This window comes from Lissotriton helveticus, chromosome 10 (genome assembly GCF_964261635.1).
Source record: "Lissotriton helveticus chromosome 10, aLisHel1.1, whole genome shotgun sequence".
Classification (NCBI taxonomy): Eukaryota; Metazoa; Chordata; class Amphibia; order Caudata; family Salamandridae; genus Lissotriton; species Lissotriton helveticus.
In genome coordinates, this window is record NC_136071.1 from 600,298,494 (window position 1) to 600,314,947 (window position 16,454).

General features: G+C 41.8%; 1 protein-coding gene across 2 annotated transcripts in view; it reads right to left on the reverse strand.

The window, feature by feature from the left end:
- Positions 1-3,894: 3,894 nt before the first annotated feature.
- ADCY9 (adenylate cyclase 9) overlaps positions 3,895-16,454 on the reverse strand; it is a 508,932-nt gene continuing 496,372 nt past the window's right edge. For both annotated transcript variants that reach the window (XM_078663127.1, XM_078663126.1), the window contains exon 11: positions 3,895-13,513. In XM_078663127.1, the coding sequence (XP_078519253.1) occupies positions 12,340-13,513 (1,174 nt within the window). In that variant the 3' untranslated portion in view covers positions 3,895-12,339. The remainder of the gene's footprint in view (positions 13,514-16,454) is intronic.

Here is a 16,454-nt window from a genome sequence, read left to right on the forward strand (position 1 = left end):
TGTATTCACGTATTGATACCACATACTAAGTCAACAATTTGATGGTTGGAGGGAGTAATACGGCACTGTATTTATTGTTTAGGGCGGATGAGGAGAGTTACCACTAGCGTGCACAGAGCTACCATGTAGACTGGGACCTACGCTTTGCGATGAAGGTCGAAGTTTTGTAGTAAGTTGTGAGGTTACTGATTGCCTCTATGACGGTTTATCCAGCAGTTCACAATGTTAAGCAGGCTTTTGTTTATTTTAGCACTGGATCACTCCGGGCGATTGAAGTATATTGTTAGGAGCAACTAAAAGAAGCGATAGAGTTGAAATCCTCTACGGGTGAGTGCGCCCCTGAACATTATACCATTATCGTAACATTGAAATGGCCATAGGACTTACGAACATTTAAATTTAATTTCAGGGAGTACACACGTAGCACTCCGAACAAAATATTCAGACCGCTTTGAAGGATGTTTCGGTATATTGAAGTGGCGGTGAGTGACAGCTATTGATGAGAACGTGTACTGTTGAGGGTTTTTGGCAGGCATGCATATTTAAGGATTGATTAACGACCCAGTTGTGTATACCTTTGATGGCAAATAGAGCGGTTATGATAGGTATGGCAGTGCACATTAGATACAGTGGATGGTTAATAGAACGGTTATGATAGGTAAGGCAGCCCTCATAAGATACAAGATACATTATCACATCAACACTAGCATAGCAGGTGTTCCTTATCCTCCACCGAATAGACATTTAGAACCAAATATGTGATATTCAGGTGGGGTTATTATGCTGCATGGCTCGTATTCATATATGTACCCTCATGGTGGGATACCTTTATTAGACATCACTCTAGATATTTATGTGTAGGATGCAATACTGATTAACTTGCAACGATTTAGTGGTGGACCCCACAGGTATATAACATGTTTGTGCTTATTTTCAAGATGGTATACATGTTAAGTAATGGGAATATCTTTATTTACAGAAATATTGCCCCTGAGGAAGGAACTCACGTTCCGAAATGCATTGGGCCAGCAACTACATGTGGTTCAACAGTAATTTTGGACTTAATGCATAAAAGGATGAAGTTAAAGAGTTACAATACTCATGTATTGAATGTCAGACATAAGGCATTACTTGTACACGTGATGTAACGACATATAATTGTCTTATGAATTAAGAAATGTGTTAAAAAATGTTTTTGTGATATGAAAAATATGTGAAATGGTATGAAATAAATTAGTTGATTTGGATTATTATGAGTTTGAAAATTATGAATACAGTCAAAAATTGGTGAACGGTTAGTTCAATAGGAACAGTGCACACTAGAGCAGGTGATTCCTGTTCATGGTCAGATTACCCCGTGCTCACTAAGCCACTGGAGTCAAGCTATCCTGGCTGAAGACGGCTGATGGCCAGAAACCGGTCCTAGGATGTTTGATTCCGGTCCAGGGAAGACATGGCTTGGCAGTTCGGGCTGAACTGTTCCCATGAGGCACAGGGTCAAAACTGATTTGCATATGGCCATGCCTGAACTGGGGTGGCTTGGTGAGAAAAATAACGATGGATTAAACCCAGATCTTTGACTGGGGGTGAATGTTTTGCCATTGTGCAACATTCCGTCCATCATCTTGTGTTTTCCTGATATATGTAAGACATGTAAAGTATGAACATGTGCCGATTGAAGCTTTGGTTATTGCATCTTGTTTTCTGCCAAACTGCAATAAAAGATTTTTTTTTAAACTATCCTCTCCTAATTCTCCCTCTCCCGGTCTGTATGGTTGTGTCCATTCTAGGGTTGGTTTGCCCCAGCCCCCAATTTCCCCCCATTTTCTAGCGCACCCTCAACTTTTGTGAATTTTCCTTTTGCCCAACATGCACCAATCTATGTCCTCCTTCCAAGCTTTTAGAATGGCATGCCTCTTGCACCCCAGTGTTTAGCAATGTTTATTTTTGCTATTACTAGGTCAAGGGCCACCCACAGTTTCTGGTATCTGGGCATTTTCTCCTTTTCTCAACTATTCAACACAGTTTTTAGCAGAATTAGTTAATCTCATATAATTTCCCCCCACACTCCAGTACTGTTGCACTGCAAGGCATGTCCATAGGATGTGGAAAAATGAGCCTGCCTCCCCATCTTTCTCAGAACTGTCCTCCCAGGGAGGCCTGGGCTTGTGTACACTGATCCAATGGCTTTTTCCCTCTAAAACCGTATGATGCAGTTCCTCGAGCTCTGGGGGCAACCCGAAACTATTACAAAGGGATACTTAAATAACTACAATGTATTAGAACCTTGAAGATATTTACAAGATCCAGCTATTACGGATATTCCAGATCCCCTTCAGTTAGTGATAACAAAAAGGGTTACGCTATGAGTGTTTATTCAAATAACCTTTATACAGGGAAGGGGAATTCCATATAAAAATCCTGTGTCGCTGGCATCTCACGCCCCACCACCTGCACACCATCAATGTGGCCCACTCAGTGGCATGTTGGTGCGACTGTTGGGACGCCAGCACCCTCTTACAGATCCTGTGGTCGTACCCCTTCCTGGTGACCTTTTGGGACGCTATATTCCAAGCAAATACAGATTCAGGATCGCAAACTCGACAAACTTCATGAATCTGAAGGGCTTTTTTACCCCCATCACTCCACTCTAGGGTAGCGCATCTCTTGCCTCTTTCTGGCCGAAAAGCAAGCAGTCCTTTCCCTCTTATGGGGGTGCACTTTACTGCTACATTTGAGCACTGGTTTCATAAATTGTGACTCCTGTTCAGGCTCATGTTAAGAGCATCGGTGGGGATATGGGTGGGATTACCCTATAACACAAATCTGTACTCTTTATAGAGACGGGCTACAGGAACTCAGTCAATTTTGTTTTTAAGTCCATTGTTCAATTACACTACTGTATTTTTATATTTTTCACAATAGTTTAAGTTTATATTGATTTGAAGTTGAATGAAACCAAATATTCTCTTTAATATGATTTCCTGATCTCTGCAGAGGTCTTAGCATTAAGAATCTGAAACTTTTGGTGCAAACACTCATATCAGCCAGGAATTTAAAAGTAAACAGTTGTTAATCTTTGCTGGTATCTGTGGGTTGCCCTTGATGGAACATTGCATGGATCATGGTGGTCACTAACTATGAGGGTCCTTTCCATGATGACTAGTTTGGCTTAAATAAAAGCGACTACTTGGGCCCATTATCAGAATAAAGAAAGGGCTACTAACTTTTTGCTTCTGAGCAATGAAATCCCAAACCTCCTGAGCAAAAGAAATCTCCAAGTGATCTTTCCACGAATACTACTGAATTTTCAGAGCCTTTTTGAAAAGTAATCGTACATCAGACAGAAGTTCATGAGATGATTAGGTCCCTGGGTCACCAGTTGCAACTTGTGATAAGCCCTCTTTAAAAAAAATGGGAGAAACAGGAATCAACGGATCTGATGACTGGCGGCGGCACACTCAGGAGGTAGGAAGATTGTGAAAAAAATATGGTTCGCAAGAGAAAACAATTGAGTGGAAAAAGTACAAAGATGCAGCAGAAAAACACACAAGCAAGATTCATTTGAGTTCTTTAACTTCTGACACCTTTGAAAAGAAAGAGGATTGAACTCTGGGAAGGCTGGCAGGTACATAGGGGAGCAGTCCCCAAGGAATAAGCATTGCCAAGCGCCGGCCTGGGCGCTCAACTGAACTTCATCGTATTGGTGTGCATAAGACCTCAGGCCCATTCCTTGCTGGGTGGTTTCTCCAGCAGTCTTCAGCCTAGGCCATGCTTGGCAGTTGCTCCATCAGTTGAGAGGAAGTACACTGGAAGAAAGGAGTTTACTACTTGCATAAGTACAATCTTGCAATTAAATCAACATCAAAACAAAAAACACAGGCACGATGGAGATTGAGATATATTTAGATTTTATTAACTTTAAGTTTCCAATAGCAAATAAATCCTGTGCAGAGGGCATGACTCATTTAGTCACTGTAGGCAAGAATTGCCCTCTCATAAAGATGCCGTCTCTTCAACATTCCTCTGGAACAAGGGAGCTGGGAATGAACAAGGAACTACTTGTAAGGAGTACAGAAAAGGGCATCAGATATGACCTAAAGTTAGAGGCCACGGAGCTGGATATAAGGTATGGGCAAAGACTGCCAATGAAGGGTAAACAACAAGCAGTATCAAGTATCGAACAAAAGCTGCAAATGAAAGATATGAGAAGGCCAAAACGGTGGGTGTAATCTAGGTTTTGCAATATGGAGCACAGAAATGGAGTGGTGAGTTGATGACAAGTCATGGAAGGAGAGAATGGGATCTGGAGGAGGGCCCAGATACAAAAAAAAGGCAATTGCCAAAATATGATTTTCAGTACAGGCACTGCATGCGATCAGTCTTGGATCATGTGTGGAAATGTATTGTTCACAAAGGCCTGTAAGGGATGACAGATAAATAATACTGTACACAGTGTACTGGATTGTGAGTCATAGAGGGCAAACTGGTAAGGCTGAAATACACAACAGGAAATTAGATTTGGGTCAAGGTGATCACAGAGGCATGGAGCATGACATTAATTACTGACTTATTGGCACACAAAGCTTGCCATCAAATGCTTAACGCGCAAAAGGAGCTAGAAAACCCCTTTCAGTATAAGTTACACTTGTAACTCTGGTACTTCTCGTCCAACGTGTCCTATTTAGTTATCAACTATTTGGCAGAAGTCTACCATATATTACCAGGACCAGAAGATTTGGCCAAGTTTAAAAACTGTAAAGGGAGGCACAATAGCTTTACCTGCCCCAACCACTGTACAACTCTGGTGTGTCTGGAACCTCAATGCTGAATCATTCGGGTACATGCACAATAACAAATGGCTGCAGTTGTACAGAGGATGGTGAGTGGGTGTCAGTACAAGAGAGATCCCAAAGGAGCAAGCGGTGAGAGTTACCATAGAGGTACTGTCGAGAATAACATTCTTAGTCTTAGCACTCTTCCATTCCCAAATCTTTCAGAATAAACTACCAAGAAAAAATGGTGGACTGTGATAACATTGGTCAGAGCATGTTGATGTAAAAGCAATTTCACTGGTGCACAAGCTTGAAAGCATCACCAATTTAAGTTGCATTAAAACGTGTGTTAGCCTAAGTGATAGCCAGACCTCAAAGAACAGGGTTAGATCTGTGAATCATCATACAAGATGCGGTGTTCTAAGGTCTTTGCAGAGCGGGCATTATTTCTATAAGAAGCAAGGTCCCTGTAATGAATTCAACAATATTTTTTGCCATGCCTTTCTACAAAAGGCACACAAGGCTCTTTGGCTTTGTCCAGATGGCTTCACTGCCAACTGTATAATGACCAACTGAGACAATTTTTAACCTGAGCCCCCAGAGAAAGTACCTAGGAAACATTAGTTTTTTTTGTAACCAACACATTGTCCATGGGGGTCAGAAACAAAGGCACAAGGACTTGAAGCCATGCAATTTCTGCAGACACCATGCAGCTTGGGGAGTTCAATGTAGGCTGAAAGAGGTTCTCCTAAAGAGAAAATTGGTCTTTCAATTGGAAAGCATGTAGTAATATTAGCTGTATGTCAGAGACATGGAGAGAAAGGGATTGGAAGGGTTATGAGGGAACAGAATGAGGCCAACAAAAGACAGACTGTACAAGATATATCCAGGTTCCAAGACCACAGTGTCAGTTCATAATTGTCAAGTGATAAAAACTGGATGTAACATAGGAACAACCACAGCACTGCACCCATTAATACGTTGGATAGCTAAAAAGAGGAGTACTTTTTTGTTAAGCAGAAGTTGGTGTGGCCGTAAGGCTGTCACAATAACTAAAGCTATTTCTATTCACTCAGAAGGGAGTTGACCCTCCCATATCGGCTTTCTTGGCATCCATAGGATTGGTCAGTTTTGCTACAGACTGCAATGTTATCCGTCAATGAATTGAATAGTCTTCGAAAGCTCTGAAAGGAGCTTTGGCTTGTAGGGGAGAAAGAAGGGGCAAGCTGGAAGATTTGCAGTCAAGAACATGCTATAGGTTACTGTATAGCTAACTCAGTTGTCTATGCTCTACAACAGTAATACTACGCTGTAAGCGGACGATGGCTATATGAGCTGGTAAAACACTATGCTTAACAATTGTATTTGCTATGCCCAAGTACATAAATAAAAACATTAAAGTTGCTTAATAAATCAATCACTTGGAAGAGAGAAGGCCAAAGTGGGATCTCTGTGATAAAACCTAATTGGAAATTCAGCACTAGGACACATACCTAGATGTATCCTTCCAAAGAGGATGGAGAGTTTCTAGTAGAGAAACCAAGATGTTTAGATCCCCATTATGTGTGACTCACACAAGTAGCAAAAATCAGTGAACTTTACCCTTGAAAGACATCTCCTGTTTGCTGAGGAGGATTTGGTCGACTTGGGGCAGCAGAATGGGAAAATGGTGGCCATGATAAAACACATACCACATGAATACCTACATTTCCAAAGTAATCACTCTCTAAGGTTAAATGGAGGAGCTGCCAAATTATCTTAAAATGCAGAGCACGCTTCGGAGAGTGGAATCTGTGGTCATTCACATGTACCTTGATGGTAGAAAGCAGTCATCTGAAATGTGGCCACAAAGCTTTTGCAACCATTCAAGGGAAAGGCCATCCAAAACAAGACAACTCCCTGATGCACTGCACAACTTTCCAGTAGGAGGAGCTTAGATCTCCTTGATGAAGGAAACAGCGGATATGTTCAATGCCAAACTTGACTAATGCTGAAATCCCCAGCCCCGCTGGAGTCCAGGTCAGAGGCAATCAATGGTCCATGACGACAGCGATCATGGCAGGATTCAAGATAGCCACACAAAAGACTAACAATGGCTATACCTGTAAATTATGTGCACAGTTCGTGATATGCCTAATAAATCACATACTCGTGGTCCCCAATGTCCAACTTTCAATGTTATCTACACATGATAACTGCAGATATTAAGAATCTAAATGGCATTATTTCGTTATTCTCATACCTTCGAGTGTCTACAGTCACTGAGAGACTTTGTTGTACACTTCTCTTTATGGGCTTCTGATGAAATCGTAATACAAGTGTAAGTGAAGAGCTGAAGGCAAAGGTAACAGCAAATTCTTACCTTCTTCTTACCAAGGAATTGCATGGGCAATCCTGAGAATTAGAACATAACTTAAAAATACTGGCACATACCACCTTAGTCTGTCTCAGAGGTGAAACACTAAGAGAAGGACACAATACCCATCAGGAAAATGTCACTAATTCCTAGAACATGTGGGTCAGAAGCGAAAAATCTGTTCTACTTACCCCATGGCTAACTTTGTTTTCCGTTTTATATTTATTTGAATACTTGCGACCTTTTAAATCTATGGCCTGTGGTCATGCTGCTGTGAACAAAGCTTCAGATGATAATACCATAATTGACTCATCCAGGAAAGCAGCTTACTGAAGATCACCCACGAGACACAAAGTAGAAAATTAATGTGCCACTGAAGGAGTTACCTATAGGTTTGCCATGGCTAGGGTTACTAAGGCTTATGATCACCGCTAGGACCTCCTAATGAAGTGTCCTGAACATTTCTCTAGCGTCTGAATTTGCGGTTACATACAATCTGATCAATGTAGACTGTTTGTTTTAGGTACATAAGGCACAGGTGTTTCTTCCACTCAGCCAATCGGAAAGAAGATGCAGAGTGAAATACTTATTTCTATACAGTTATGCTACATCTGTATCTTACAATGGTACAGCTAAGTGGATGTTGAAGTAGAACCAAACTGCTTCAAGAGACTTGGTCTCCTTAAAAAAAGGTTTGTTTTCCTCAACTCTGAACATGATGAATTATGTTAGCAATACCCATGGGCGAGGGCTAGCTGATTATCTCACTATCCAGGGACTGGACCGAGAACCAAGTCAGTGTTGAAGGGGTACTCGGACAATGGGAGAAAAGTAGGGGTTTCACATTACTCCCTACCAGAGATCCGGGCTGTATGTCAGTGTCCCCTTAAGTCTGCTCAGTGATCCTACCCTCTAAACACAAGACGAGAGACTAGAAATCTTGTGTTGAGAATGTAGGTCAAAAGAGCCCTCAAATTCAGGCATGCTGCTCTCCTGCCATTCTTATGTCAGAAGTGGAGATATGGGAGGGGGACTCAAAAGGTGGTGGTGTGCACATGATTAAGTGTTCCTACATGACAAAAAAAGATCTGCAAATTGAGGTCTGTTTGGGGGCACTTGGGCATGCTGGGAGTGAGGAGAATTAAGTGGGCACAATTATTTATTTTACCTTTCTATTGAATTTTTCGAAGTGAGTGTAGTTTTGCGCATTACATGAAAAAACAGTGTTTTGTCAAATAAACCCATCCATCTACAAATCACAAGGAAAGATATTTCCTATGGCACAGAATAATTTGTCAGAGACAAAGAGCAAACATGACGATGGGTGTAATCAACAGTCTCTGCCTGAGACAAATAAAATGTAGGATGAGGCCTACACCCATCAGTATGGGCTCACCATAGCAAAAATTGATAATAAATACTTCATGTCTATCACCGTTCAGTACTTGGTACAGGGACAAAAACAGACTGAAGTTAACCCTGTCAGCCCTACAAGTTACTTGAGTATCGCAAAAAACAAATATCTTCTTACCCTTGCCTGAAACAGGAGTTCGAGAACTCAACTTTTGAATGATGCTGTGATAACCTTCCTCTATAATTAGCTGTAGAAGCTGGGAAACGAGTCAAACACATGGCCCTCCCTACAAGAATAAAAAGATCGATGCTAAAAAATGCAAGAAGCCTTAAAACAATCTACAGGGCTAGGTTTAAAGTAAATCACCTTAAAACAAAAGCATCAGAAGGAAAGTAATTCCTAGAGCTACTCATTACCCATGAAGCGGATTTGAAGGCACTCCCTACAACAGAGAACCTGAAACCAGATTCATGGTGATAAGGAAGAGAATTTAAGAAAAAAACAAGGGTCAACAGCTGGTAACAATTTACTTGTCTGTAGAATGTCTCTTAGGAGGTAAACCTGTGGGTGTTCTGAACAAAAAAGCTCCAGTCCTTCCCCTTCACTGGGAAAATGAACCTGTGCATAAGGTAAAAATTAACATAAGAATTGGATGAGTTTCAAAGTCGCACATTTTAAACTGCTGTGGCCGAGTTTCTAGTCCTACCAATAATTGTAAAGATATTCCAAAGAGCTGAGAATGGAAAAGGGGTGGTGCAGAGATGTTCCATACATTGGGCTGATCCCAAATACATGCTCCTTTTATCGAATTCAAGCCTTTATTAATGACAACTGTGGGTCAATATTTTGGAATAGGACTTAGTGCATTATCATATTGACAAATCTGCCAGAGGCTCATCTAGGCTTTCGATCTCCATCCAAGAGCAGCTCTACAAAAATGCTACTAGGTAAAGGAAAGTTAGTAAAATAACACTTTGCTATAAGTTTCTGGCAATGTCAAGCAATGTCCATGATTTTCTTATACACTAACAAAAGTAGAGAGACTGATACAAAGTTAATGGGTTTATACAACATTTGTGGTCAGCAGTATTGACAGTTTATAAAAGGCATGGATGATGGCACCTGATTTCCCTCTTTCTTCCGCCTCTTGCATTGGAGGACAAAACAGAATGTGACGCTGAGCAAAAATTTGGAATTGCGCTTTAACATTGTTGGAGCAGCAGTCATGGAAGATTAAGAATAAAACCTCCCATAGACCACTTGTTGCATTCTTGGACCTCTTGCCCAAAGCTCGCTGAGCTAAAAAACAAGCTACATTAAAAGCATGGAAAGAGATGGCAGGTGGCTGAAGCCAATACACCACACTTGACATCTGCTACGAATGCTTAGTGCTGCTCATCGTCTTGATTATCTGGGACAGGATGTCCAATCATAAATGCCTCGGAGCTGCAGCTCGCTTTAATCAATGGTGCAAGTAGAATTGGTATGTACAAGGCCCTGCAACACATCTGTGAAGAGCCACTACTAATAATATGACACAACAGCTCCACCCTCCAAAAGAACATATTTCCCTCCCCAGAGATCCCCGCGCAATCACACTTATAGCGCTTTTACTCCATGCACATGCGCCATGCACACACCCCTGGACATCACCGGACTCCCTTTCACTTACAATCTTCCAATTCCCAGCACAAACCATTTTGGAACCTACAGTGCTAACACAAAGTCACTTGGCATTATCCAACATCCAACAGAGAGGGAACCTCAGGCGCTCTTGGCTCTCATACAGACCCAAATCATGTTTATCAGGCACATTTTATAACAATGAATTGATAAACATGTTCTACAACCTCAAAACTGAGAGGATCTGAAGGATTCTATGACCCAGCACCTAACACATTCCATTCAATAGTGGAGAGTATGACAGCAATCCATATGTCTCACTCCTAGAATGCATGTTTCATAGTGTTGTTTTTTTATTCTTGATCAATGAGCATCACAAGAGTAATAACATGCTCCCCTAATTAATGGCAGGAGTCACCGCGATCCCAAGTTCCAACTCGAAAATAGAGAACTGGTGGAATTTTGACCTGAAGCCATTTTGTACTGGAGCCTTCACCAACATAGTGTAAGTGATTAGATTCTGTTGTTACCGGCCAAGAGAAGACAGGGACATAAACTTCCAGACTAACGCCGGCAACTAGGCATTATCCTACCGTTTGCACCACAAATGATCAAAGATTAACACAAAGGGTAGAAACACCAGGGTGGACTAAGGAGGCCTATGGCCAAGGTGGTTACATTGTAAATGGCACACAGTAGGCACTAATGCATATCATCAGCTGATAAATGGCACTCCCAGCCATAGCATGCCTAAGTAATACAATCAGTTAATGTTCCATGTTGCCATCCTCTATCTGGCACCGTCTGAAAAGCCTGCATAAGGGCCTCCAAGAGAGGACATGAATGAGACTTGGGTGAACCAATACAGAAACATTGGTAGTGATAGTGTGCTAATTCAAATTAATGTTGTGCATCTCTTCCAGGTACCCCAATTTAAATTTCACCCAAGGTAATACCTTAAACTCACGAAAATGATCCCCTTTAAATTTCTGGTTCACTCACCAAAGGCCAACAGATGGGTCTTTCAAAGGTGGGCCAGTGAAATTAATTTCTATGCCTAATCTGATCTGTCTTGGGAACAGAGAGACTTTGGAATGCCTTCAACAGCCAACTGTTGGGCCTGCAAATGCAGATAGGAATAAATAACACCCAGATCAAAGATCTTTCAGAAAGCGTAAAGGACAAGTGAGTGGCACTCTTTAAATACAAAGAACACAAAAAGTACATTAGTCTTTCTCTCTTAATATGTACGTCATTAAGCACATGCCTGCGTGCCTCTGTAAATATAGGATCCCTCAGCGTATGCACGAGTGTGTCAATAAATGTGAGGATCACTACTTAATACAATATTATGCCCCCTAATAATAGCAAGGTTGCACCAAAGGCCATGGCTGTAATACTATAGTAAGAAAAGTAGCAGGCTGGCAGGCAAGCACCATAGAGTGGGTCCAGGTATGCCCTATGAACTGTCAAAGTAAGTGACAGGATATAGTGTTTCATGGCAGAGTGATGTATTCCAGCCTTCTGCTTTTCTTTCTATCGACAGGAGCAAACAAGTCTGCTATGCATCTGCTATTGTGGTTCATAGGCGATTGAAACAGACTTCATATCCCTATTTTAGAAAAACTGCAGGTCAAATATTGTACCATGGCACAAATTATGGGATCAGCTGTCCACAAGTAGAATGCAAGAAAAATGGTCTGTCATGGACCAAAGTAAAGGTCTACTTCGCCATCCATTGTCACTCAAACTTCTATACGTGGATAAATATACACAAATATGTATGTACATACACACGCGCACTCACATGGAAAATATAACAAATATAAAAATATGCCTCAGCAACAAATGAAAATAAAGTATTCTGTAAGCAGTAATAAAAATCATATTGGAACGCAACCTTTTCTTCAATCAAGACAGAGACCCTGAGCCATGATCTCAACAGTGGCTTCTGACCCATGCCACACAAGGCCGGTGGGTACATCCCAAGGCACTTTATTCCTCCTTCACCTTGAGGGGTTGCACAGGAAGGATGAGGTTGGCAAATGAGGAGTGGGTGTAAATGGAGAAATTGTAAACCACACTGTATTTCGGAGGATATCTGCAAAGCAGAACACGGAATCCAAGTTATTCCCCTCCCTATGTCCCTCCACCCAAAATAAAAGATGCCCACTGCAAAGGTCTCTTAGTGTTTCTATGGCGAGGAGAATATGTTTTAGCTGCCGTCATAATCATAGCCTCTCTGGACAATTTAGCTTTGTCAGTTCATCTGCTTCTACTGTCTCTTTGTCCTCTTTCCCTATGGCTTTGCTCATCCTGCCCCTATCGTTGCCCTTTGCAGGCTCCCTGCGGTGCTTCTGAGGGGCAGGGGGTGTATCTCTGGCCTCTAGCGAGTCAGAGCAGTGGGAAGATTTATCAGAACTATGCACAGAAGTCACCAAACTAGCAATCTCATCTGTCGGGGACCTGCCGATGCTGCCATCCACCTGAACCCGGATGTCCGGTGAGATTGACAGCTGGTGATGGGGAACAATCCCATTGTCTGTACACTTTGGGTAGAGAAAGGTTTTCATCTGACCTTTCCCCTTGACATTGACTGTTCCCCGGTAATCAAAATCATATGCCATTTTGGAGAGAACTCTGTAGCTCTCCTCGCTCACTTGGATTCGACACTCCACCCCAGTGGTGTCCATGCGACTGGCTATGTTCACTGTGTCACCCCAAATGTCATATAGGAGTTTTGTGGTGCCAATCACTCCGGCTGTTAAAGGACCGTGGTTAAAGCCAATACGTAGTTTAAAGTTAAACCAAAGCATATTGTTGTTGAAGTCGTCCACCACTCTCATGGTCTCTTTGGCAAATTCGAAGAGGGTTTGGAGGTGCCCATGAGGGTGGCTGCTCTCCTGGCACTGCGAAGGATTTAGGCCAGAGGCTGCCATGTAGGTGGCACCAATGGTCTTGATCTTCTCAATACTACTGTAGTCTGGTTTACTGAGCAGCTCATCAAAGTCTCCAATCAATTCATTCAGGACGCGGTAACACTCCTTGCCTCCCTCGTAATTCTCCTCATAGAACTCACTGAAGTTGACGATGCTAGCAAAGATGACTCCAGCATTGTCATGGTTCTTGGAGTAGCTCTGGGAGACCTTCAGCTGTTCTGCCACGTGATATGGAATGATATTTCTCAGCAACCAGTCCGCCTGGTCTCTCATGCTCTGGATTTTTGTACGGTGGAGATCCGCTTCCACATCCCCGTGGTAGTGGAGTCGGTAGCTGACCTCAAATTCCCGATTCAGGAACCAGACTAATAGAAGGAGTAGAAAGAAAGCAAGGATCACCTCTGGACCAATCCGAGATGCCGGCTTATTGTAAGATGTTGAAAGGAGACACGGGGGAATCTCAGAACTGCAAGAGAAAAATAAACAGCTATTACCCATGTGCCTGAGATTCCAACTGAAAAAATACAGAACAGAAAATTAGTAGGAGGTATTGAATCCCCACGAAAATTATTCTGGATTTACAAAAAGGTAATAAAAATTTGAGATACCTCAAACCCACTGGAGAAAGGGGCTTTGTATGGAACATAAATAGATATCCAGCAATTTGTTAAGTCTTGGCAGCTGATAATTGTGATACTTTCTTACAGTTTGTGACAATATCCATCCTGATATTTTGTCATAATGCCATAATACATGTGATGATTTGTCTGCACAGAGTTTCAAACATTCATCCAGAGAATCATCCATACAGCATTACAGGACACATTAAGACTTTATTCAGAGAGTACCACAAAAGGAAGGGTTGCAGCCACAGGTTACTACAGTAGCCAACTTACCACATCCATGTCCTGGAAATTTTGTTTTCAACTGTTGCCAAGATCCCTCGCTCAAGGTATTTTTCTTGGAATTTTATACCTTAGTTCATTTTTTTTATAGAAGATATCTTTTCATTGAGTTTCAAGAAACAACAAAATCTGGACTACATCCTTATGCCAGAGACAAGAATAATGTAAAACACCAATAAACAACTGATCTCATTTTATCAGCATAAATATCATAACTGCCCTAGTGACCCTCAGCACCGGAATCTATCCAGCCCCCCCAACACCCGTAGTGCCATGATAGACTGTCATGCTGCACATAATGCTTAAGACATTTGTCTAATGCTCATGGAGTGTGATGGGTACATTTGTATGTTGGCTAGGTCTATGATTGGATAAGCGGGAAATTGTGTGAAACATTATGTCAATTTTGAAAGGCACCTCATTGCAATACCTCTTGAACTTCAGGGAGGAACAGAGGAGCTGTACCAATGACCCTACCTCCCCACAGCCAAATCTGAATGTTGCTGCTTTCCATGCATCCACATGTGTAATTTGACCAGGGTTTAATGTTAATATATAGTAATTTTGGCTAGCTCTTCTTTTCCGCTGTGGAGTGTATCCTAAGAAATATCTCTCCGGATTCATTCTTTGAAATTGAACGTCCTATATCCACCACCCACTGTTATTTGTCTAAGGCTTTCTCTGCTGCTTTGGATCCTACAAGAAGTCCCAGACAGCTTGTTTTGTGATCCCAGTTCATTGGCAGTCATTTTGCAAATTTTTTAAGAGTGCAAACAACATTAGGCTTGACAGAATGGTGTCGCGCCCAGTAGCATATTTAAAAATAATTGAATCTCTATGCCTTTAGTAGGCCAGACTCCTTACTAATTTTCCTCAAACAATGTAATGCCATCTATATCAAAGAGCTCCCCTGCTCTAGAGCAACTCCATATGATCTATGCCTTTTCTTGCTAGATTATAGCTTGGGTAATATCTGGATTTCCCAGCAGAGCTGCAGGTCACAACGGAAATGTGCAGAGTCTTAATGGGGTTTCTCCCCGGTACCACATCTCTCATATGACCACTTTTAAAGTTAGGGGTACAGTGCCAAGAGTGGTGTCTTCTCTCCAGGCATGTCGTCTTTCAGATATCACTTAGCTATTATTTGATGCATAAAGCACCACTGCATCTGAGTTTTGGATGCCCACTCTACAATATAATGTTATTGGGACACCTGGTAATACCTCAACATACTAGGCAACCCCAGTACTCTGCCCTCCTAATGGCAGAATCAATATATGCCTAGGAATAACCCTGGATTCCTTTCCTGCCCGGAATAAAGATGACATTTTTTTCTTATACAGTTCTTAACATTGTGAATAGGGTATGGTCTAGAACAAGAAGAGGAACCTGGTGGGTATTGTGATTTTAATTTCAGTTAGACGCTCAAATAAGGCCAAGCCTCCCACATACCAGGATTGTAGATCCTTGCATATGGTCTGTGTAAGATATAGTTGTCCAATATTATTTGCTCAATAGAGTGACTGTGCCCCCACGTAGATTATAACCTTATCAGTCCATTGGAACGAGGAATGCATCTGCAGGTTTTAAACCAAGTCCTGTCGCTGTGAGATGTTTAGCACCTGTGATGAACCTACGACTTCTGCCGACTAACCTTAAACCATGAAACTTTCCCACATGCCTCAATTCCTCCATCGGTTGGGATGATTGTGGTCAGACACAAATACCAGAACGTTATCTACATACATAGTTAACATGAACTATTCCATTCCTACACAGACTTTAAAAAAGTTGTCTGGTCTACATGTTGAGAGATGTTTATAGCCACTTAACACCCACTCCTAGAACCTGGGCCAAAGGTTATAAATAATGACATTTTTCCTGAAATACGCACCAATTTATTCAATCAAACCCCTTCTGCATGCCCAGCTAGATCAATACATCATTCTTTAATGTTCAAAGTTTGTTCTTCAGTATATGCACATTTGTTTGTGTTAGTTCCACAGATTCTCCCAGGGATGAAAGCAGACTGAGCTGTGTCCACAAAAGCATGGAAAGAATGGCCTACTTGCATAAAGAGATTTGCAGCCACGTTTACTATGGAAATTAGCATATAGGAGTGTGCTGTTGGTCTGGTTTGAAAAGAACTGTGGCTAATGCTTAGAATATAGAAGGTGCTAAAGTCTCAGCACATCACCTGCCAGGCAAAGAAGGCCACCATCTTCCATGCGGCTGCTCAGCAACCTTTAAGGTTCAACAAAAGCAAACTCCTAAAGTGGGTCTTTGTGTTTGTAGAACAAAACAAAATGCCCCCACAATTTTCTTCCAGGGTGTGGTGGTCATTTTTCAATTTGTCTGTTCAAGACCATCAGGCATTCCTAGCAGTCTTGAACAGATATAAAAGCCTTTCTACTCTAAATAAGGTAGGTAGCCTGAAGTATCTGGACCAAACTCCCACCTGGTCGCAGGTTTAAGGTTTCCACCAACACAAACATGACTGTT